The following is a 21,132-nucleotide window of genomic DNA, read 5'->3' as shown; positions in this document are numbered from 1 at the left end:
GGGACTTCATAGACATTGGGCTAACGTTAAGGATCAGTCCATTTCGGTCCGTGGTTATGAATAAGTGAAAGGCCGTATTGCGCGTCACTGGTGCCAAGAACAGACGAGAATAGACGGAATGGCCTGTATTCTAGCAATCAAACGTGACGACGTTGTATGGTGTTTAGCTCAGCTCAGAAGTGTGATGAGAGAGGAAAGGAAGTGGTGCATCCCCCACTAGCACTTGGTGGGGCCCAACAGGCCGGGTAAATAGCCGTCTTGCCTTCTCACGCCCGCAGACGCGCGCTTATAATAAGTTACAACTTATGTAGCAACTTGAGACGCTCATCAGCTAGGGCCCTAGGGGGCACATTGGCACGGGGCAGTCGTTCGTCGGGCTACTGCCGAGATGGGACATGCGCGGGTATGGAGCTGGGGAAGTTCCCCAGGGGAGCTGTTGTTGCAAGGATACCTCTGTATTGATGATTGGCCGAGAGCTGGCAGCTGGTAGATGGTCAGCTCTTGGCTGCGGCGCATGACTGTCAGGATTCTAAGTTACGCGCCCCTCTGCACCTGTCAAAGCAAATGGTTTACCGCTCATGTGTGGCAGTCCTCAACCTCACGTGACTTGTTGGTGATGACAATCACCCCACCACCCACTTGGCGAAGTGCCCCGCTTCTATTGCCATAAGGCTGATTGCCAGTCAAAACGGGAGTCAACAGGGTAATAAGTCCTACGTTGTCCGCAAACCATTGAAAGCAAAATGAGTGACTCGTCCAGAACGAGTTGAAATACCCTTACTCATCCCATTCGATACGATACTTTTACCACGTCTTGTTTTGCCTTACACCCCAATTCATCATGGCTGAAGACAACCCCACCACTATTCCCACATTCACTATGACCCCAGAACTTGAGCGTCTTCTCGCGCGGGGCCGTGAATTGCACCCAACGTGGCCTGACGATGTCCAAATGACGACCACACTATTCGGCATGGAGGTGGTGAAGTACGCGGAGAGTTTGGGACTCCCTGACCTGGACGATAAGAGAGGTATCCTGCGATTCGTGGGCCTTAACGATGGCATGATCGACTGGGCTCTTGAGCAATACCGTGCCAACTTCCCGTCAGACCCCGAGGAGTTGGCTCTCAAATTCACAAACGTAAATGGCGACATCACCGTTGAGGGCTTCCAATTTCCCTTATTGGATCGCTTCAACTCCATAATCATGAAAAGTCATATACAAGAAATAGACGAGCTTGATATAAACTATGGTGAGTCTCGAAACTGAAAACCAAGGCTAAATGACCGTCTTGAAAGGATTCTAATATGGAATATCAGATGATTACGTAAAGGGCGGCTTAGTAGACGGTCTGCGCCCTGAGTTTGCCATCTTTTGCGGCCTTCATCCGTTGGAAAAAGAAAACTATGAACGGGAAGAGCATCGCAACTACTTCTACACAAGAGGATGCCAGGAGCATGCGGACAATATCATGGGGGAATGGTCCGCGCAACTAGAACTCCTATGGGCCCAAAAGCTCAAGCTTGAGGAAACAGAAAGAAAGGCAGGCAGAGGCCCAGCCTTCGACGACGGAAATGGGAAACTAGAGGACCAGGTCGAGTCACCACGCTCAACGATCAACGGTGATGATGCGGCTAGCACACAGTCCGCTTGAGGTAGATATGTGTTAGGAGGCCAGCATAAAATGGTTCGGAAGAATTATAAGGAATATATACCCTTACTTCCGGCTAACAGTTTCCCGCGACATTGTCGAGAAGGTGGCTGCCTAGGTATATATGGGAGAGCGGACGCGATCCCTAGTATTCAGCAGGATATGGTCGTATGCATTAGTCATATCAGGTTTGAGGGTATATATATATATTGTCTCTCGTATCAAGTGCAAAAAGCACATTCCCTATGCTGCGTCTCCCATTGTCTCTTTAGCCTCGTTATTTCATCTTGTTTCTACTGCTTAACTATACCCGTCAGGGACCCGACCACATCTTCCATCTGCGACAGCCGGTACCAGTGGGCGTGCCTTTCGTCATCATGTAACCACTTACTTGTTGCAAGCTGGGCGTCGTTGCTCGAGAGTGGTTGTGCTCTCTCTTCCTTTATGAAAGGATTCCTGCGCCTTCTTGTCCTTTCCAGGTCGATGACAATATTGAGATATGGTGAAGTTTTCCCGGGCCGGCATTCATCGCCCGACGAGGAAGTATGCATGTCCTGTTGACATGACACGTTAGTGTCCTCCGTAATCTGTTTGTGCTGGCCTTCCACTGAAGGAGTCCTCACCATCGGCACCCGAAAGCGGTGTTGAGTTTGGAAATGTGTTGACACCCCTTCTCTTATCTCGGCTGTGGTCGGATCCCGGGCTTATCGACATGGAGATGGATGTCAACTCCCACCACAATCATCAGTCTCCGTTTAGAGCTCGTTGCGTTTCTGGGTGTAGTACTAGTCAACTGGTGCTTCTCACACGTTGTATAGAAGGGACCTGGAAGAGGAGACTGGTGATCTGGCCTATCTCAAGAGTGTCTGTTAAACAGGTTGATAGTCCATGGCAAGTAAGGGCTTAATATAGGTTGAAGTTTGTTATCATGTCGAGAGAAGATAGGGGAATGTTTAAGAAAGCACGGTGTTGGTAGGTATTAAACAAACGAGCTCACCTGATGTCAAACAAGTTGGCACCAGAAAGAAGAGGGGTAAATGGCTACAGGCAGCAGGGCACATTGCAACGCATCTGATCCCGTGTATGGGCTACTGGGTTACCCAAGGCAGATTGCTGCGCTTTTCCGCATAGCTGGCGGGGACGTGGCGGACGACGCCCACCTATCCTATTGGTTCCAAAATGCCACGGCATGCAGCTTCGTGTCACTCAGCTTATTCCAGGCATCATCGTTCCCTTTAGGACTAGACAACTTGAATATATTTGGTGGGATTCATTTGGGGCCCTGTATAGATTATGAAGAACCATAGCTGCAACGGAGCCCGAGAGATGACCTCCAGCACGGGCAAACTCGTTATCTAAGAGTGTGTGCCTCGTCTTTCTCAGAAACTCTGCAAGATACAGAATGGCTGAAGACCTTTCATATCAGAGGCCCGAGCCAATCAATGGCTTCCCAAGATTTGCTGACACCATCACGAAAGACACGGACCGAACGGGTACCATATACGGGCGGTTTGACAGGCTATCGTCACGCAACCTTTTGCTCATGGAAGCAGAGATCGCGGAGCTGGAAATGTTGCAAGACAAGTACGACGAAGAAGATCGGGCCAAGCATGACTATGTCACTGGCGAGAGCTATAGCAAATGGACGACTTTCGAGAAGCTTGCAGCGGAAAGGGACCGGCAGGGCAACCCCCTACACTCTCGTGTTCATGAGAGGATGCGGCTGTCGCTATTGATCCGAGAGAAACTGGAAAAGTATCGTACGTTTGTTCTGACCATATACATACCTAATCACGAAATAGCCCCTTTTTTCACAGCACGAACTGACACGGTGATTTTGCAGACGAAGCGCTGGCTAGGCATCAGCTCCTCCTGAACTGGCCTAAGCCGGCACCAACCACCGTGAGGGGTATGATGAGCAGGTTCCTGGGCGGCCAAGACGGCTTGGGGCAGATGCAAATGCGGCCACAGCTGTGGGGACGTAGTGCGCAGCGCTTCGACGATGTTGATGATCTCGTCGCATTGAAAGTATTGGCGAACCAGGACCGATTATCGAAATTCGTGCTGAATCATTGCGGATGGCTATTTGAAGTAAGCCTCACTTTTGGCCTTAGCACTCACTCCCTTCTAACACCAAAAACAGAAACGAGAGAGGCACGGCACTTCGGCGGTTATATCGGAGAGGTCAGTAGACAGGGCCACCACGATCCTGAGCTCGATCCTCTCGGCCGTGGTCCTGTTTGGCTCCATATTGTCGCTATACGTCGTCCAGAACCCATGTGCCCTGTTGGGGATGGTGGGCGGGTGGACCACGCTGTTCGCGGTATGCGTGGGCGTGCTTACCAATGCGAAGAGGGACCAGATCTTCGTGTCGACGGCGGCGTTTGCGGCTGTCTTGGTGGTTTTCGTCGGCGAGTCGTTGGAAAACGGCCGTGGAGGCTAGGGGGCACGGGGGGCAGTACTGGCAATTGTACCTTGATACCAACATAAAGCATGTACTAGATGGATGTGATGGAATTATAGGGACTCTATGCGTAACATGTATTCTCTTAGTTTGGACACGAACTACTAGTCCAATGGATAAGGAGGCTTAGAGCTTCTCTCTGAGTTTTCGTGTACCTTGATGTGATCTGCTTGCGTTCTGTCACTAATCTTTCGACGAAACTAGATTGGCCCTTGAGCGAGCTTCGAATGCCGTGGGGGCTACGCTGCCGCGTTAAGAAAGTGCGGGTTCTCACCATATTAGTCAGACTATGCTCGTACGATGAGCATCAAGACGCTTGCCAATCAAGAGCATATATGCATGCCAAGTTCCGCTTGCCAGCGCTACGCGCCCTGCAGAACCGTCTTGGCAAACCAACGCAAATTGAGGCTGACCTGAGAGCTGACACCTTGAAATAGCACATCCCCAACTCCACCGTCGTCAGCATGGCCAGTCCAGAGGCTAAGAGTGGCCGAGGTCTTGTGGGTATATATGACTGTGTCATCAGCCTGGGAAAGGGGGGTGGCTTCTCCAGGTAACCAACCTCGTACCTCGCCTCCATGGATTCGTGTCGACTGATGCGATGCTACGCTGGAGAATGGATAAATGCATTTTTGATCCGCCGTTTGACACGCTTCCAGAACTTTATTCCACGATCATGACACACCTTGAACCATCACACCTTTGAGCTCCTCTATAAACCCATACCCTGCATGAAACCCGACGCCACCTCGAGATAGGTTGGAAACTGATGATCTGCAACCCACCACTACCAAGTATTCCAGGCGAGACATCGCGTAGCGACCCAAGCCCGTACAGCACACTCGAGGTTTCGTACCCCGATGCTCAGGAGAAAACTGTCGTCCCGTTGGCAAACGAGAAGATCCCGGATACTTCGAACGACAGCAGCCCAAGAACCTTCGGGCCCAACAATGGCCAAAGCAGCCTGGAAGCCGTCCCGGAGGATACGGATGATGCGGAAAGCATCGCGAGACGCAAGAGAACTAGGTGTGGCCTGTCGCCCGTCACCTTTTGGGCCCTCGTGACGGCACTGGCCCTATTGGTACTGGGCGCCATCGGCGGTAGCATCGCCGCCGCGGTCCTACGTCGGCACCCATACCCCCGTCTAATAATGGACCGTCCCAGCTCAGCGCCGTCAACTAGACCGACTCCTGGAACCAGCAGCGCAGGACCGTCTTCTATCAGAGGAACGGGAAGCTGTGGCTCAGCCAAAGCGACGTGGCCTCGGCGCCCTGGACCGACCTCGACATTGAGTCTCGGCTGTCACCATCTGCCGCAAGTGAAGAAGCCGTTGTGTTGAAGCCGAAGAAGGGCACACCGCTGGCTGCCATCATCGCTCCCGGCCTGGAAGCCGGTACCTCCGGAGAAGGCTCTGTTGTGATTTATCTGTACTACCTCGATTCCGGAAACAATATCCGCGATATACACACCACCACCACCACCTCTTCGCACGATACCGCCTCGAGCACCTGGGCTCCAGGCGACTTGTGACAAAACGTGACGCTTTCCGCAGCGCCCAACACGGGCCTGGCCGCCCTCGCGCACTACTGCCCCGCAGGCTGCCTGAACCAGAACATGGTCGTCTTCCAGATCAACGAGGGCTCCTTGTTCTGCGCAGACGGGCGGAACTGGTCCAACGCGACCCACATCGTCAGCGCGAACGCGGCCACGAGCCTGACCATGTTTCCGGCCCCCCACATGAACAACATCACGGGAGAGGCAGATGACACGCGCAGGACGCTGGCGCGCTTGTACTACCACCGCGACGGGCGGATCGACGAGTACATCTTCAACGAGAAAGAAGATTTTGGCTGGGTCGATGGTGAGGAAAGAACCCTTATCCCCTATCACATGCTTGATAATGACGAACGACGTTTCGTTTCATAGATAAACAAAACAGCAGATGAAGACCATATTAGCTGATCGTTGGAAGAAATCAGGCCCCGTCGGCATCATCGAGGACGTACCCAACCAGCAGCAGTCGCCCGGCCTCGCCGCGGCTCCCGTGGCCGTTAACGCCCGGGGCCTGATCCTCGCTATGCGCCACGCCGGCGGCGGCCGCAACGTGACGGCGAGCTACCTACCGGCGACAGGGAGGTGGGGGGTCACGGAGAAGATCCCGCCGCATCGCAACTTGACGACGTCATTCGACGACGAGACGGGCGCCATAGCCGACGACGGCGGGCCCGAGGAGCCGCTCGCCGCCCTCGCGCTCATGGCGGACGGCTTGCTGTACGCGCTGTCGCGGGACACGGCCCACATCCGGCAGTACAGCGTGCCCGACTCCAGACCGGACACGTTTCGGTTTAGCGGGAGGGTATTGTGATCGTTGTCAATCGATCATAGTGGGTTGATGAGGCTTGATGTGGCAGATGAAGATCTTGGATCGGTTCTATTTTTAGAATGTATGATCTAGTAGGGCTGTGAAAGTGGATGGTATGGTGTGGTGTGACCCGGGAGGAGCAATATGAATGAAGCAATTGCCTAGCCTGCCTGCCTTAGGCATGCAGTTATGCATTAGCCTACGTAGAGGGTTAAGATGCTTACTATAACACTGTTGAGTCTCGGTTGGCTAAGGAAAGGATGGAAACCTCACATAATCAAGTCCATCCTCTCCCGATTGCCACATCTAACCGAACCGGGTAGCCAGTTCCCTTTAGATATCTTAAAAATCACCTACCAATTTCCGAAATCAGCAGAACCCCGAGAACAGCCCTGCCAACGCATCGAAGCAAATTTCAGGGTGTGCTTATTCTTCCCGAAAAGAAACAAGGGGGAGGAGATCTCGGGGTAATTTTTCTCTCACTAGCGCCGTTTTCCCGGACGACGGCTCGTTTGGCTAACGATGGCCCAAAAAGCTCAGGAGCCAAACCAACCGCACCCTGTGAGTGGCCGCCCAGGCCCCCGGGAGGGTTTCGCGTAGAGTCTGTACTGCAGAAGGAGGGCCCCCAATAAAGGACGGCGCCAGCACGGCGCCAGGGGGGGGTTAGTTCAAGCCACGGGTGAAGCAAAGTCCGTGGGACTGGCGGGTTTGGCATAGCCAAGCACCCAAGGGTAGTTGGGGACCCAGCCCCCCGGAGAGACCTCTGGTTTCTCGTTTGCATGATGAATCACAGGCCGGAGAGTTTCGAGCTGTTGTTTCTTGTCTGCCTGTTTCCTTCTCTCATGTCCGGTTGGAGATTCTGTCGTTGTTAATACTTACCCCCACACTCGCTCGCTCAATCGCCCGCGCACTCGTTTTCAAATTCAGGGTGACAGTCGATCGTGTAGGCGTGATACTATACTCCTAGATGAATACCCATTAGAAAGAGAAGGGAAGGATTATTATAATACATACATACTTCACTTATCATGAGGGCCCTCACATCCTCCTCCTCCTCCTGGGGTCCCTCCCTCACCCGAACAACGATAACCACCACCATATGTCTGCTCCTCTGCCACCTCGCCGCCCCGGCAGCGGCCCTGAGCAACGACTTCTCGTCGTACCCCGCGGGCTCGCAGAACTGCCTGTCGCAGGCGGCCGACAGCAGCAAGTGCAGCGGCAGCACGGGGGCCCAGCTCAACTCGTGCCTCTGCACCAACAAGGGCGACTTCGTCTACAACACGGCCTCGTGCGTCGCCCAGGCCAGCCCCAGCGACCTCGACGCCGTCTACGCGACGCTCCAGACCAACTGCGCCGGCACGGGCGTCACGCTCACCGTGTCCAAGGACGCCTTCATGGCCAAGGCCGCCGCGGCGACGGCCGTGACCACAACGGCCACGAAGCCGGCCAAGACGAAGGCGCCGAATACGAGTGATGGCTCGACCCCGACGACGACAACTTCGCCAGCGGATCAGGATCCTACGTCGAGCCCGTACGGGGATAATTCAACCGCCGATAAGGGGACCTGGTCCTCGACCGCCAAGGTGGGCGTGGGTGTCGGCATCGGCGTCGGCGTCAGCGCGCTGCTCCTGGTGGCCGCCCTGCTCTGGCGGCGATACCGACGCCGGCAGCAGTGGAAGCAGCAGCAAGGCGGCAACGGCGACCCCGGGATGGCCGTCATGGGCGGGGGCCGAGAATACCACCGACCCGGCAACCCCCACACGTCGTCCTACATGGGCAGCACCTACGGAGACGCGTCAACCGTCGCCGGGACCATACCGATGCAGCACACGGGCGGCTCGAACAGCCACAGCAACATGGCGGGCAGCTGGCACAAGTCGCCCTCGAGCCCGATGGGGCCAGGGTCGACGGGCTACTGGAACGCCAACGACGGCAGCAACCGGAACAGTTTCGTACCCCCACACCATGCTCAGCAGGGACAGCCGTTGCTGGCGGAGCTCGGGGGCGAATCCCACGCATATCACCCGTCGGCGCCCGTCGAACTTCCCGCGCAAGAGCATCAGTCGTCAACGCCACTGCAGTCGCCGCCTCATTCACCTCCTCCCCAACAGACGCCATACCAACAGCATCCGTTCTCGCCGCACGACTTTGGGCGGACCAACAATTATTGAGATATAAGGCAAGCTCTTGTTCATATTTAGCAACAAGCATTCTGGTTCTTTACCTAGACTGTCTCACTTGAGTGGTCCGGGCGAGGTGCTCACTTGGCATTTCCTGGCGTAATGGGGACTGTAGATAGGATAACTTGGACGGGAAAAGTCTAACGCGTTAGACCATGGATATTTGATGATGCTGCCGATTCACGTTCAGTCGCACTGTAATTTTCGGTAACGTTCACCGGCAGTCTACACATAGCGCATCGCGAGTAATGCCATCATTCTCATGTGGGGTCTGGTTTTTTGGAGTTATAGCTTTTTGTTTTAGGTAATAATACCAATCATCCAGATACACTTGCTATACAAATACAGCTACGGCCGCCTGATGATTCACCTGGCCATTTTATGTACTTGTGTTTATCCCAACCCTGCCGCCAGCCTTTCCGGTGATAGATGGCTGAGGCGACTCGACAAGGTAATGAAGGAACACCTGCCAACATGGGGCTTCTTTCTTCGCTCAACAGAAACCGTAGTTGGCGAAACCCCTTTCCGTCGGCTACTTCGGCTTGTGCACTCGAGTAGTAGATCGCCGGCTCTACTCGGCCATCTTCTTCTTGCTGGCACCGCTCTTGACGCGGCGGGCGGTAGGTCGGTTGATGTGGTCCAGAGGGATCCAGCTCTCGTCGTAAGTCTTGTCCGTGCCGCTGGCAGAGCCTTCGCCGCCAGAGAGCGGCTCCTTCTCGACGACAGCCACGGTCTTGGGGGCACGAGGCTTCTTGGTCTGGGGAAGAAAGCGGCAAACCAGGTGTTGTAGACGAAGTAGCAGGTACCGGCGAAGGCGGCGCTAAGGAACATGTAGAGGAAGATGCTGCAAACCAATGTTAGTATACGTCTGTAGCTCACGACTTGAAAACACACAGGAGCATATGATGACCTACATCTGAGGGTCAAGGATGCTGGTAGGGGCCTCGACAATGCTGACGGTCTGGTCGGCCACATTGATCTGGAAGATCTGGTTCGCGTCGTTCATGACGACAGCCATGAGGTTGAGACGGACATCCTGAGGGTTCATGTCGAGGGCGAAGGAGTAAGGGAGGGACTGCTTCTCGCCGGCCGGGATGGTGGCCTCGTAACGGACAGAGCTCAGGTTGCGCAGGATGCCGGCCGAGGGGGGCGAGCCTTCGGGGAGCTCCTGTAGGGTGTACAGGGCGCCGCCCATGAAAGCGACCTGGATGGGCTCGGCCTCGTTGTTGGTGATGTCCACGACGGCCTTGGTCGGGCGGCCATTGACTAGCTTCACGCCGAAGATGTCGGCCTCGGGGAAGGTGGCGACGACATCGGCCTTCAGCTCAGCCGCAGGAGGGCTACCGGCATTCGCATTGAGAGGCTAGAGAAAGGTAATATGTTAGCTGACCGCTTGCTTCTCTCTGCCACATAAGTAGGTAGGTATAATGGCATCACGCGACCTCAATGCGACCGAGCTTTGAAGCTTCAGCGCTTGGCTGGGCGGGAGAATGAAGACTTACAGATTCGTCCTGGGCGAAAACCGAAACGACGCGAAGAGCCAAGGCGGCGAGGAGCGAGTACTGGAGAGCAACCATGATGAGACGAGGTACCTGTGATGAAGAGGGAAAGGGGGATGGCAGGTGGGAAAAGAGGCAATTGGGATTGAAGAATGCGGAGAGGTTTCTTAACCGTTCGCCACCCTTTAGCTGTTCTGTTTGGAGCTTTCTAACCTGGCAAATTGATTGTGTGAACGTGGCAGTTACAAGCTCTCTAGACTGGGCTGGGGTAACTGGGAGTTGCCTCAGTAGCAGCCAATAGCAGAGCCTGCCTGAGACTCCGGTCCACCTTTCCTCTAGCAGCATCATTTCCCACTTACATCATCTCTCAGGCTTCAGCTCACCAGCTAAGTTTACCTTCAAACGGGCAAGATAACTTATCGCATAAACATCTACTTGTATACTCTGAAAATTCGTCATATTGAGCACTTGAATTGACGTACATACTAATCACTCCTCTTGATCCTTTACCTGACACGGGATAATGGCTGTTCGTCTACACTGACCGTGCCGGCGTGATGAAGCCCGTGCAGTCTCCGAACCCTACTCCGTTACCGCAGTACGCCGTAATTCTGACACCGTCGCCATCCTGGAGATATGTCGTTTGCGAGCCGTCCGCCAGCTCTATCTGAACCTTACCTCCCTTCGTCATTTCCGCAAGGCAGCCATGCTCATCGTCGCCTACACCGGACACGGTGCCGGTCGCCAGCACGTCGCCCGTGTTGAGGTTGCAGCCGTTGATCGTGTGCTGGGCGACCAGGTCACGGAAGGTCCAGTACATCCACGAGACATTGGATTTGCATATCGTTGTAGCTTTCTCGCCTCTCAGTAGCTCGGCTTCCAGCTTGATGTCGTAGCTTGGCTTTTCCTTCGTCTCGCTCAAGAAGCTGCTGACCGGCAGGTCCTTGGCCGGTACTGCTGTCGCGAACGACGCGAGGGCGTCTAGAGTCACTACCCAAGGAGATATGGACGTGCAGAAACTCTTGCCGTTCATTGGCCCCAGAGGCTTCATCTCGAAACCCTGAATATCTCGAGCTGTTTTCGCATTAAGTCAGCAATAAAGAAGCCTCTTTATTTTGTTTGTCCAGGGAAGGGTTCTTGGTCTTACCACTCCAGTCATTAAGCAGAACCAGCCCGAATATGTGGTCATCCGCATCCTCCAGGGCGACACTATCCCCTAGCTGGGTCGGATTTCCCACAATGGCAGCCAGCTCGAGCTCATAGTCCATAGCCTTGGTTGGCCCGAAACTGACCGAACCACCAGCAGGGGAAACGCCGAGTGGCCTTCGCACCTGTGTGCCGGAGACTACAATCGACGAAGAAGTACCGGTGTAGCCCACTGGGTAGTGCAGGAACGATGGAGGCATCCCTTTTTTGCCAAAGATGGCCTCTTCCATGTTCTGCACATGATCCTTGGAGCACGAAAAGTCGAAGAACCCGGCCACGGAAATCGGCAGATGGAGCGAGACATCGTCCATCTTGTAACCAAACTTGGAAACTGTGGCATCATCCTCAAGAGCCTTCTTCAGGCTACTTCGAAGCTGCTGTAGCTCTGCTTTGCTGGCCGCTGCCAGGTCGTTCAGAGTTGGCTATGTCAAATCAGTAGAGATCCAGCTCCCGTATTTAGAAGTTACATACCTTGGTAAGTGTTGCTTGCACATTGTCTGAGCAGTCTAGAGATAGGTCTGCTAGAAATATGACAAGGTCGTGGAGTCGAGTAGCTACCGCCTTCTCGGGATGAGCATTGCAGCTTGCGATACCAAAGGGAAGGTTTTCTAGCGAGAAGTGCTCCGTGTACGCCATGATATCTGGTTATGCTGGAACTATCCGAGTACTGTGTAATGCTCAAGAAGCTGGTGAAGGCCACTATCTTGAGTGATAGCACTAACGATGACAAGGCACCGAGCCAATTCGGCAATGGTTCTGCGTCCGAATATGAACCCCACCCCCACCGTGCCGGAGGGACAGACTATCGGACGGGCGTTACATGGTAGACAACGTGCATTGTTCTACCCTGATTGTGACGCTTGCAATGAAGTCGCAAGACCGACAGAAGCGAGCTCGTGCGGAGATACGAAGATGCACCCGAGACGTGGTAACAAAACGCGAGACCGTCAAGAACATACCTGAGCTAAATTTATCTTCACATGTTGAATTGGGCACGACTACAATAACATTGTAAAATCATGGGCGGCCTGTCCCTTCAATGACCTTAGCTCAAGTTATCCTGAATATTCGAGATACATTGTATACCATGTATTTTGGTCTACAAACGATAGGTCTATATGGGACTATCTGAAGCACTCAATTTCTTTTTGTCACTATATCTCCGGGATTACAGGCAGCGTTACGTAGTTCTCCAAGCCATCTCCAAAATGGATATGGTTCTGTCCAGCAAACTTGGAGGCAGGCCTATTGGAACAGAAACAGTTAGTATCCCGATGCCACAAGAGATGTCAAGTAAAATAACGGAAAGAAATAAAGACTTACCTATCTGTCGGAGAATTGTGCTGGAAGATGCCCGAGCCCTGCGTATCGCCGCTCGAGACCTCGAAGACGAGCCGGTTGCCCTCGTCGACGACGACGTTGGTGGGCCAGACCTCGACGTCGACCCCGTACACCTCGCCCGCCCGCACGGGCTGCACGTCGGTCGAGAAGTACTCGCGGTACGGCAGGTAGGGCCGGTGCTTGGGGTGCTCCTCGTGCACCTTGCGCATGCTGACGCGCAGCCAGCCCTTGCACAGCGGCACCGGGTCGCCCGCCGTGCCCGTGTAGAAGATCTCCTTGGACTCGGCGTCGAGGTGCCGCAGCGTCACGAACAGGTCGATGTCCTTTTCTTCTTGCTCTTCGTTGCTCGCTTGTTCATCATCGTCGGGGGTCAGGGATACGTTTAGGTGCGCCGTGATGTGGCCGGTGATCTCGGTCTCCTGCTCGAAGGGCGCGGTGGTGAACTGCACGGCCTGCTGGTTCTCCAGCGTGCCCAGGGCCTTGTAGGAAACCTTCTTTGCTTCTGTCGAGGCCGGCTTCGCCGTGGCCAGCCCCTGGTCGGGCGTGAGGTAGAGGTTGGTGTACTGCGTGCGCGGGATGGGCCAGGCCTCCTCCTGCCGCTTGGGGTACGCCTTCTCCTTCTCCGCGTCGTTGGACCCCACGTTGCCCTTGCGCAGCGTCACGGTGACGGGCGGCACCTTGCCCGGCACGCTCCAGCCGACGCGGTCCTCGCCCTTGAGGAAGGCGTCGAGGAAGCTCTGCTGCAGCGCCGCCTCCTCTTTATAATAAAACGGCAGGTCGTGCCGGCCCGTGATGAAGCGCAGGTACTTGAACCGCGAGCCCGCGTGCGCGTAGCCCTCGACGTTGCCGCGCAGGTGCAGCAGGATGCCGCCCCAGTTGGCCACGCTCAGTAGCGGCACCTCGATGTCCTCGGGCCGGAACTCCTTGCTGGCGTAGTACTCCTCGTCGCGGTACTTGTGCCGCGCGTTGTCGACCGTTTGGTCCTGCCGGTTGGCCACGAGGACGTCCTCCGGCAGGTCGCCCTCGAGGGTGTCCTCCTGCCCGCGCGCGCCGGGCCCGTCGGGTGGGAATTTCAGTTGGGACCGCCCGGCTTTGCCGTACTGGTTCACGAGCACCTGCCGGTTCCACCACACGCCGATGAACTTGTCCGACAGGATCCCGCCGTGCTGGCAGCGGTCGCGGTAGTAGTCCGACATGCCCTCCCAGGGGATGATGGCGGCCAAGCCCCGGGGCCGCCGCGCCGCGACGCGCCACTGCGTGCCGGCGTAGTACGAGATGCCCAGCAGGCCGACTTTTCCCGTGGACCAGGGCTGGTCGGCGGCCCACTCGACCACGTCGAAGAAGCACTCTGACGTGCCCTGGCTCATGGTGTCGAGGAAGCCTGGGCTCTGGCCCAGCCCGCGCTCGTCGGCCCGCACCACGGCGTACCCCCGCGACGTCCAGAAGACCGGGTCCGGTGTCTCCCACGCCGAGTATTTGGAGCGGTGCTCCGGGTTTACCTCGCTGAAGGAGCCCGCGAAGAAGGTCGTGTAGGGGATGTCCTTGCCGTAGGGCCCGTACGTGCACAGCACCGGGAACTTGGCATCGTTGTCCGCATCGAGGGGCAGGTAGACGTTGGCGCGGATCGGCAGCTTGGAGGCCTTGAGCGGGATGGAGACGTTCTTGATGAAACGGAGCTTGTTCTCGTGGTCGTCGGTGGTGGTCTGCAGATCCCGGAGGGGAGGGGTTTGGACTTCCATAGTGGAGATTGTGTTGACGGTTTCCCTTTTCTGCTGGCAATACTGGCTAGCTTGCTCACAGCACACGACCTTGGCGATAAGTGACTGCGATGGCGATTGAACAAAGCCTTTCTTTTTCGGAACAAGAATGATATGTTCAAAGCTATCTCGTGTGATTCAATTGGCAATTGTACCTTAGATGAGCTTCTTTTGCTGCTTCTACCCCTCGGCAGTCCGTCCACAGCGGCGTACTTACTCACGCTTGGGACGACGCCACTTGTACCGGTAAGTGGAGGAGGGGAAACCCGGCCGGCAGGCACAACCAAACGCCGGTCCACGCCTCGGCATCTCTGCGCCGGGGACTTTTCTGTCCTGCGTCAAAGAGGATATGTTTCTTATCTCCTCAGGTCGACATTTCATTTACGGCAAATGCGAACCTCTCTGCCTCTGAATATTTTCGAAACTGGCAATGCGCTAGTGACCACTGGGTTATACTGACTGCCAAGGATACAACCCATTGGCTGACGTGGGGCTTGTTTCCTCAACGCAATCACTGCTCGCTGGACGCATACTTTGGTTAAGTCGCCAAAGTGCAGGGAAGAACTCGACTGTACAGCGAGAATCCGTGAAGTCGTACATTTGGTTTCCATGCATATCAACAACAACATGAAGAAGCAAAAGTTTCATTCTACAATACGTCTATTTGTAAGTCACCTAGAACTCGCCGCCCACCTTCCACCTGAAATACGTGTTGTTGAATCGCCCACCTGTTTTCTTCCAGGCCCAGCTGGTAAACTATATGAGGCGCATCAGTCAATCCAATCATACTTGTAATATTATTATTAAAAAAAGGGGGGGGGAAGTCGGGTGATTTGCTCTACTCACAGCAGTAAGCCAGACCCCGTGGAACATGTGCAGCACGAAGCCCGTCTCGATCGCGTTGGAGCCCCAGGGCCGCTGCTCGCGGTCCAGGTGGTAGTTGATGGGCCGGTAGCGCGGGACGCCGCGGTGTTCCGTGTCCCAGTCCGGCGGGTCCTCGACGTCGGGGGCGGCGTGGTCGGTCAACGGGACCCAGTCGGGAAACTGGTTGTTTTGTGGTAGCAGCGGTGCATCTTCTTGTTGTGGTTGCGGTAGGTCTTGGGCGCCCGTGAGACGGATCTCGTAGTCTTGCAGGGTGTCGCTCAGCGTGCTGGTTATGGGGTTGTCCGTAGTAGTGACCGACATTTTCACGGATGTTGTCGCCGCTCGGTTTTTGAGCGACGGGTTGGTTTGTGTGGGAGATGATGATAGCTTTCGTGTTCGATGAGATGAGACGAGTTTGGTTGATGAATGGCCGCCCCGTAATACGAAAGATCAAGGCTTCAAGGCTGCGTGAGAAGGTTCAATGAATTCGGTCTGGAAGTAACATGGAAAGTCTCGTATCGCGAATTGTTGGAGACACACGCATCTGGAAGGGTCTGGGGTACAGGGACAGGCGCCGTATAGAAAGGGGCCCTCCCCACTTACCGGTCGCATTTCCCCCCGGTTTTTGAGGTAAAGGTGGATAGACGGTCGGACGGGGTCTCCGGGGGGGGGGCATGTGAATGCGAGACCCGTGTCGCAGCCTTCGCAATTGGACAGCAGCGTTGCTCAAAGAAAGAAATCAATCTAGTCAGAAAAGGGACTCAGTTGTTCAACTTGCAGAAATATAGACCTTATACTGTTTTCCCAATAGGGAGCCCCGTTAGTCAGGTTCTCTCACCAACATACCTATTCACACACACGCAATGTCGTCGTCGTCTCCCGATACCACCGCCATCGAGCGGCTCCAAGACGCCGTGACCGACGGCCGGGCCGAGAACATCCGGTACCGCCAGAACCAGCTCCAGAGCCTGCACGCGCGCCTGCGCGACGAGGCCGGCAGCCTCTGCGGCGCACTGGCGCGGGACTCGCAGGCGTCCGGCGCCGAGGTCGAGACCGAGTACTACCTGGCCATGGACGCGGTCCGGCACTTCTACGACTCGCTCGACTTCAAGGCGGAGCACGAGCGGGAGTACGCCGTCACGCACGGCAGGGACAATGCGACGCGGAGGCTCGGGGCGGGGTTGGTCGTGGTTCGGCCTACGAGCCATACGAGGTTCTACTCCATCGTCACGCCGCTAGCGGCGGCCATCTCGGCTGGCAACTGTGTGATAGTCGAAGTAGGTGGCACCTCCTCGATTATTGCGATTTCTCAGTAGCTTATGGGTATATATTGATATTACGTACAGCTCCAAGACGCTCTACTCCAGGTTGACTCGGTCCTCCGCAAACTTCTCCCGGCCGTATTGGACGTCAACACGTTCTGTCTCACCAAGACGATAGCCGACTCCTCCATACTCGAGACGGCACTCCTGGTAGACCAGACGAGCGCATCATCACCACCATCACCATCCTCCAATGCGAACCGCAGTCTCACGAACCAGCTGCTCTCCGCCACGACGACGCGCACCGTCGCCATCGTGGACCGGACGGCCGACATCCAAGCGGCGGCCCGGGCGATCACGAGCGCGCGGTTCAGCTTCGGCGGCACCTCGCCCTACGCGCCGGACCTGGTCCTGGTCAACGAGTTCGTGAAGCAGGACTTCTTCGAGGCCTGCTCCAAGTACGCCACGCTCGCGTTCGCCAGGGAGTCCTCGGCCGCGAAGAAGGTCAGCGGCAACCAGAGCGAGGCGACTCGGAAAGCGGTCAAGGACGCCGAGGACAGGAAACAGGTCTCGAGCTTTGGCTCCAGTGACTTTAAGCTCATCGATATACTCGATAGGTGAGTGGGTTGGTTGGCTTGAGGTAGAGAAGCATCCCGACTGGGAGCCGTTCTAACATTATCTATACAGGACGACGCCCCTTATGGACATGAAAATCAGTGGTCGGTATCTGCCCATCGCTACTTGCTCCGGGCTGGTAGATGCGATATTCACCCAGCAGTTTGAGTAAGATCAACCCACACGGCCTTCCTTTAGCAGGATCATAAACAAACAAGTCTCACACAAAAACTGCAGGAACCCCCTTCTCGCGGGCTACTTCTTCGCCGACCCGGGCTCTGCCAAATACCTGGCGCACCACCTGCCCTGCCACGTCTCCTGCCTAAACCAGATCCCCGTGCAGCTCCTCGTGGGCCCGGCCGCGCCCATCGCCCACGACGCGGACTACCTGTACCGCTACAACAAGGGGATGTTCTCGGTGGCGCGGCCGCAGTACGTCGAGCCGCTGCCAGAAGCCTTCGTCAAGGCCGCTGACTTACTGCTGGGGAGGAGGAGGAGAAGAGGGATCGACGAAGAACAAGAAGAACAAGATGACCCCCTCGGCTATCCGGGCCCTGGCGGTCAAGCCGCTGAAGCCTACGGGGCAGCCCAAGAACGACCAGCTCGGGTTCTTCGAGGCCGGGTTCCTGACCATGGCGAGCATTACGCTGTTCGGGATCCTCCCGATCGTGGGGTACACTACGTGGATCACGTCGAGGAAGGCTCTAGAGTTGGCTTTACGCTGGAGGCACTAATAAGTCGTTTACCGTGCGAAAGATTTGTATGGTATGCATGTACATTACTTAATTTATCAAGCAATCTTTAATGTCAGATCTCTGGAAATTTGAACCGATGCCAGAAGGTGTGAAGGCATTTGCACAGATCATACATCATGCAGACACGTAGCACCCGACTGCGCTGTAAACGTAGCGCCGAGTTGCGCTGTATGGTACGTACGAAAAGCTCGCTTCCAATCTGCGATTATCGAATCGCGACCCGATAGAGCCGACGACCATCATTCAATCATCTTGAACGGTGTCGCCTTGTCTTGGTGCCTTGTCTGACTTTCTTGTCGAAACTCTCTTAAATTGCCCACTTCGTGTTTTGGGGGTGGCTTCGGCAAGGTGGAGGGACCGAGTAAACATTCGTGCAATCAAACTTAACCTGCAGTGTGGTCGTATTACTACCTACCCTTTTCGCAATAGCCTCCACAAGATTAACGAGGCAAGATCTCATCTCATCTTACCCTGACGATACATGGCACGATATGATGATGCCATTGCACACACACATCACAGATGAAGTTAGATATTCGTGCAGCCAACTGCCCCTCGGGGGCCCCGCGAGTTGGTGGTTGGTGCTCCCCCAACCGAGCCGCCGCTACGGGAGGGGAGTGGAGGGGGAAACGAAACGACGGCACACGGCTGTGTTGGGGAATCCCGGTCGGAATCTTTCCATTGACGGTTGAGAGGACCCTTCTTCCCTTACATCCGTTACACCCCATTACCCCATGCGCCCCCACCCGGCAGCCGGGAAGGATGGCAATGCATTGCATGCATTTGGGCTTGCCTTGGCTTGCTTACTTGCATCTGATCCTGTAGGGTGTACATGTGCCAGCAAGATAAGCAAGGTGGCGTTCTATAGTCGCACCCGACTTTTGGGATCTCGGTTGCAGTATTCGGTAATGAATCGCATCTCTTGTACGAGTCGTTATCCGCCCTATCACTGGAAGCAGGTATACTGAGTCTCATCTACAGCATCGACCTCTCTCTCATCCTGTGTTCTCGACAGTGAGCATACACTTACACTCAGAGAGAATACTCAACTATACTGTCTATCAAGCCATCTAATAGCAACGATAGCGCAGTCTCGGCCGTGAGGTAGCTAGCTAGCTTATCTGTCAAGAGGAGAGAGAGAAATAAGACAATTTGCACCAATGGCGGTTGGCAAGAGAGAAGAAGAAGAGCCCATGGCTCCCGTCCATCTCTTCTCGCATGGCTCGACCATGATGCTGGGCGAGGAGTCGGCGTCGGCCGACTACTGGAAGAAGTGCGGCGACGAGGCGCTGGCCCACGGCGTCGAGCATGTCGTCATGATGGTAGGTTCTCTTATCTTGCCTCTTATTCTCAACACGAACATGCCCTACCATACTGCATATCACGCACTCCCCATCCATTCATCTCACCTCATCTCATCTCGCACAAGCAAACGACTAATGACATAAAACCACACCCAGGGCGCGCACTGGGCCACCTCCCTCCCCGGCATCCTCATCTCGGCGCACCCGAACCCGGGCAAGTCACCCGTCGCCTACGTGCACCCAAGCAAGTACCAGTCCTACGGCCTGCATCCGGACCTGTCTACGTCCCCACCCTACAATCAACGCTGGCCGCGGCCGGCATCCCGAGCGCGCCCGACGCCACCTTCGACTGGATCCACGACACCTACCTCGTGCTGATCCGCATGTTCCCGGCCGGCTGCCCGCCCACCACCATCCTCAGCATGAACCAGGCCTACGACCCGCACTTCCACATGAGCGTGGGCGCGGCCCTTCGCCCCTTACGGGCCTGGAACCGCCACCGCACCCTGTTCGTCGGCTCCGGCGGCGCCGTCCACAACCTGTACCGCAACGTCTGGGGCCCGATGCTGCGGTACCGCGACAACTTCGCGCAGCCGACGCCGCCCGAGCCGTGGGCGCTCGACTTCCGGCAGGAGGTCGTCTCGGCCTTCTGCCCGGGCCACGAGGAGATCATTCCTACCGACGAGGCCGTGGGCGGCCGCGTCATCCGGAACAAACCCGGCAAGCACGGTAAGGGAGGCGCCGGCGGGCCGCTGCTGCGGCGCAAGATCACGAGCCTCATGAAGCACCCCAAGTACCGCGACGCCCACGGCACCGACGACCACTTCATGGCCACCATGTTCGTGGCCGGGCTCTGCGGGGGGCGGGGCGACGAGGGGATGCAGGGCGAGATGGGGGCTGAGGACTGGGAGCTGACCAACATGTGCAATTCGCAGTTCACTTTGGGGTCGTGGACTGATGTGAAGTAAAGGCAGTCAGTTACTTCCAGCTAGGAAGGACCGCCTGTATGTAGTAAAAGTGCATGTAGTCTAGACGTGATATTCCCAAACTGCGTTTCTGGGGATAATAAACCCCGAAGTCAACAAGAAGATGCATGGTTGTTAGAGGGTTTTCGTTACCAGCGGTTGCCGTGATGGGCAATTCATATCGTTTACTATGTTCCTCTTCCTCTTACTCGCCTGGATCCCCTGCCAATGGGGTTACCATTAAAAGAGATGGCGATAGTGCAAGCCTAGACTGGATTACTGCTTTCATACCACAATGACACCGTAGCAACGAATATCGTTCCAGTAGATTACACGGATAGGACGCTCGTGCAACTAAATTACCGCTTTCGTACCTGGACTGAGCCCAGGCATATGTGAAATCAGGCGAGGTGAGGTGAAGGTGAGGTGAGGTAGCTGTGAGCTCAGGGAAAGCCCAAGCAAGGCAACAATAACAATAGGGGCACCATAACAATTCAGGTACCTTACCTACCTGCCTACCTGCCTAATGTACCTACCCTTAAATATCCAAACAACTGAAGTCTTTTCCAATACACCAGCAGAGATTTCGCCACACTAGCCTGGTGGTAAAAGCAGCGGCTTTCCGTAAGGTAGGAAATTCACTTGCACACCCCTGAGGAGCAGCGATGGCTTTCGTCAGGTCAACCCAGGGGACTGCAGTTCGAATACCCGACTCTGAGCTTTTCACAACTTTTTGTAGTTCTTTTTTGCCTTGGAATTTTGTTTCAATTGGCAATTGGTAAGTAATCTTTATGTGTGTGTCAACAACTATTATGTCAAATCCATACTGTCCCATCCATCCAGCAGGTCGGTGCCGTTTCCAAGACTGCCCAGGTTGCCAAAAATATCATCGTCGCTGACCCCGAG

General features: G+C 55.4%; 12 protein-coding genes across 12 annotated transcripts; 8 read left to right on the top strand and 4 right to left on the bottom strand.

Moving 5' to 3' along the window:
• Nucleotides 1-841: 841 nt before the first annotated feature.
• On the top strand, nucleotides 842-1,655 carry PG994_014342 (uncharacterized protein; the record flags this gene model as incomplete). The annotated part of the gene is made up of 2 exons (XM_066865751.1): nucleotides 842-1,253; nucleotides 1,321-1,655. 2 exons carry the CDS (start codon nucleotides 842-844, stop codon nucleotides 1,653-1,655), a joined length of 747 nt encoding a protein of 248 aa, XP_066708880.1.
• A 1,399-nt stretch (nucleotides 1,656-3,054) lies between these two features.
• PG994_014341 (uncharacterized protein) lies at nucleotides 3,055-4,095 on the top strand (the record flags this gene model as incomplete). The annotated part of the gene is made up of 3 exons (XM_066865750.1): nucleotides 3,055-3,412; nucleotides 3,496-3,743; nucleotides 3,796-4,095. The coding sequence occupies 3 exons, from the start codon at nucleotides 3,055-3,057 to the stop codon at nucleotides 4,093-4,095; spliced, it is 906 nt and encodes a 301-aa protein (XP_066708879.1).
• Nucleotides 4,096-4,885: 790 nt separating this feature from the next.
• PG994_014340 (uncharacterized protein) lies at nucleotides 4,886-5,646 on the top strand (the record flags this gene model as incomplete). The annotated part of the gene is made up of 2 exons (XM_066865749.1): nucleotides 4,886-5,233; nucleotides 5,299-5,646. 2 exons carry the CDS (start codon nucleotides 4,886-4,888, stop codon nucleotides 5,644-5,646), a joined length of 696 nt encoding a protein of 231 aa, XP_066708878.1.
• Nucleotides 5,647-5,730: 84 nt separating this feature from the next.
• On the top strand, nucleotides 5,731-6,042 carry PG994_014339 (uncharacterized protein; the record flags this gene model as incomplete). Its single annotated transcript, XM_066865748.1, has 1 exon — nucleotides 5,731-6,042. The coding sequence occupies one exon, from the start codon at nucleotides 5,731-5,733 to the stop codon at nucleotides 6,040-6,042; it is 312 nt and encodes a 103-aa protein (XP_066708877.1).
• A 16-nt stretch (nucleotides 6,043-6,058) lies between these two features.
• PG994_014338 (uncharacterized protein) lies at nucleotides 6,059-6,481 on the top strand (the record flags this gene model as incomplete). The annotated part of the gene is made up of 1 exon (XM_066865747.1): nucleotides 6,059-6,481. The coding sequence occupies one exon, from the start codon at nucleotides 6,059-6,061 to the stop codon at nucleotides 6,479-6,481; it is 423 nt and encodes a 140-aa protein (XP_066708876.1).
• Nucleotides 6,482-7,506: 1,025 nt separating this feature from the next.
• PG994_014337 (uncharacterized protein) lies at nucleotides 7,507-8,649 on the top strand (the record flags this gene model as incomplete). The annotated part of the gene is made up of 1 exon (XM_066865746.1): nucleotides 7,507-8,649. One exon carries the CDS (start codon nucleotides 7,507-7,509, stop codon nucleotides 8,647-8,649), a length of 1,143 nt encoding a protein of 380 aa, XP_066708875.1.
• Nucleotides 8,650-9,229: 580 nt separating this feature from the next.
• On the bottom strand, nucleotides 9,230-10,235 carry PG994_014336 (Signal sequence receptor alpha chain; the record flags this gene model as incomplete). Its single annotated transcript, XM_066865745.1, has 4 exons — nucleotides 9,230-9,415; nucleotides 9,451-9,502; nucleotides 9,573-10,021; nucleotides 10,161-10,235. 4 exons carry the CDS (start codon nucleotides 10,233-10,235, stop codon nucleotides 9,230-9,232), a joined length of 762 nt encoding a protein of 253 aa, XP_066708874.1.
• A 457-nt stretch (nucleotides 10,236-10,692) lies between these two features.
• Nucleotides 10,693-11,999, bottom strand: PG994_014335 (fumarylacetoacetase; the record flags this gene model as incomplete). Its single annotated transcript, XM_066865744.1, has 3 exons — nucleotides 10,693-11,231; nucleotides 11,305-11,785; nucleotides 11,835-11,999. 3 exons carry the CDS (start codon nucleotides 11,997-11,999, stop codon nucleotides 10,693-10,695), a joined length of 1,185 nt encoding a protein of 394 aa, XP_066708873.1.
• A 683-nt stretch (nucleotides 12,000-12,682) lies between these two features.
• Nucleotides 12,683-14,443, bottom strand: PG994_014334 (X-Pro dipeptidyl-peptidase; the record flags this gene model as incomplete). Its single annotated transcript, XM_066865743.1, has 1 exon — nucleotides 12,683-14,443. The coding sequence occupies one exon, from the start codon at nucleotides 14,441-14,443 to the stop codon at nucleotides 12,683-12,685; it is 1,761 nt and encodes a 586-aa protein (XP_066708872.1).
• A 693-nt stretch (nucleotides 14,444-15,136) lies between these two features.
• PG994_014333 (uncharacterized protein) lies at nucleotides 15,137-15,646 on the bottom strand (the record flags this gene model as incomplete). The annotated part of the gene is made up of 2 exons (XM_066865742.1): nucleotides 15,137-15,217; nucleotides 15,308-15,646. 2 exons carry the CDS (start codon nucleotides 15,644-15,646, stop codon nucleotides 15,137-15,139), a joined length of 420 nt encoding a protein of 139 aa, XP_066708871.1.
• Nucleotides 15,647-16,188: 542 nt separating this feature from the next.
• On the top strand, nucleotides 16,189-17,936 carry PG994_014332 (uncharacterized protein; the record flags this gene model as incomplete). Its single annotated transcript, XM_066865741.1, has 5 exons — nucleotides 16,189-16,602; nucleotides 16,672-17,204; nucleotides 17,275-17,370; nucleotides 17,440-17,613; nucleotides 17,636-17,936. The coding sequence occupies 5 exons, from the start codon at nucleotides 16,189-16,191 to the stop codon at nucleotides 17,934-17,936; spliced, it is 1,518 nt and encodes a 505-aa protein (XP_066708870.1).
• A 1,181-nt stretch (nucleotides 17,937-19,117) lies between these two features.
• Nucleotides 19,118-20,229, top strand: PG994_014331 (uncharacterized protein; the record flags this gene model as incomplete). Its single annotated transcript, XM_066865740.1, has 2 exons — nucleotides 19,118-19,283; nucleotides 19,418-20,229. 2 exons carry the CDS (start codon nucleotides 19,118-19,120, stop codon nucleotides 20,227-20,229), a joined length of 978 nt encoding a protein of 325 aa, XP_066708869.1.
• Nucleotides 20,230-21,132: the final 903 nt, after the last annotated feature.

This window comes from Apiospora phragmitis (assembly GCF_038363925.1).
Source record: "Apiospora phragmitis strain CBS 135458 chromosome Unknown utg000013l:1.0-2965645.0:1.0-2969333.0, whole genome shotgun sequence".
Classification (NCBI taxonomy): domain Eukaryota; kingdom Fungi; phylum Ascomycota; class Sordariomycetes; order Amphisphaeriales; family Apiosporaceae; genus Apiospora; species Apiospora phragmitis.
Note: the sequence above shows the minus strand (reverse complement) of the source record. Positions and strands in the feature narration are given on the sequence as shown.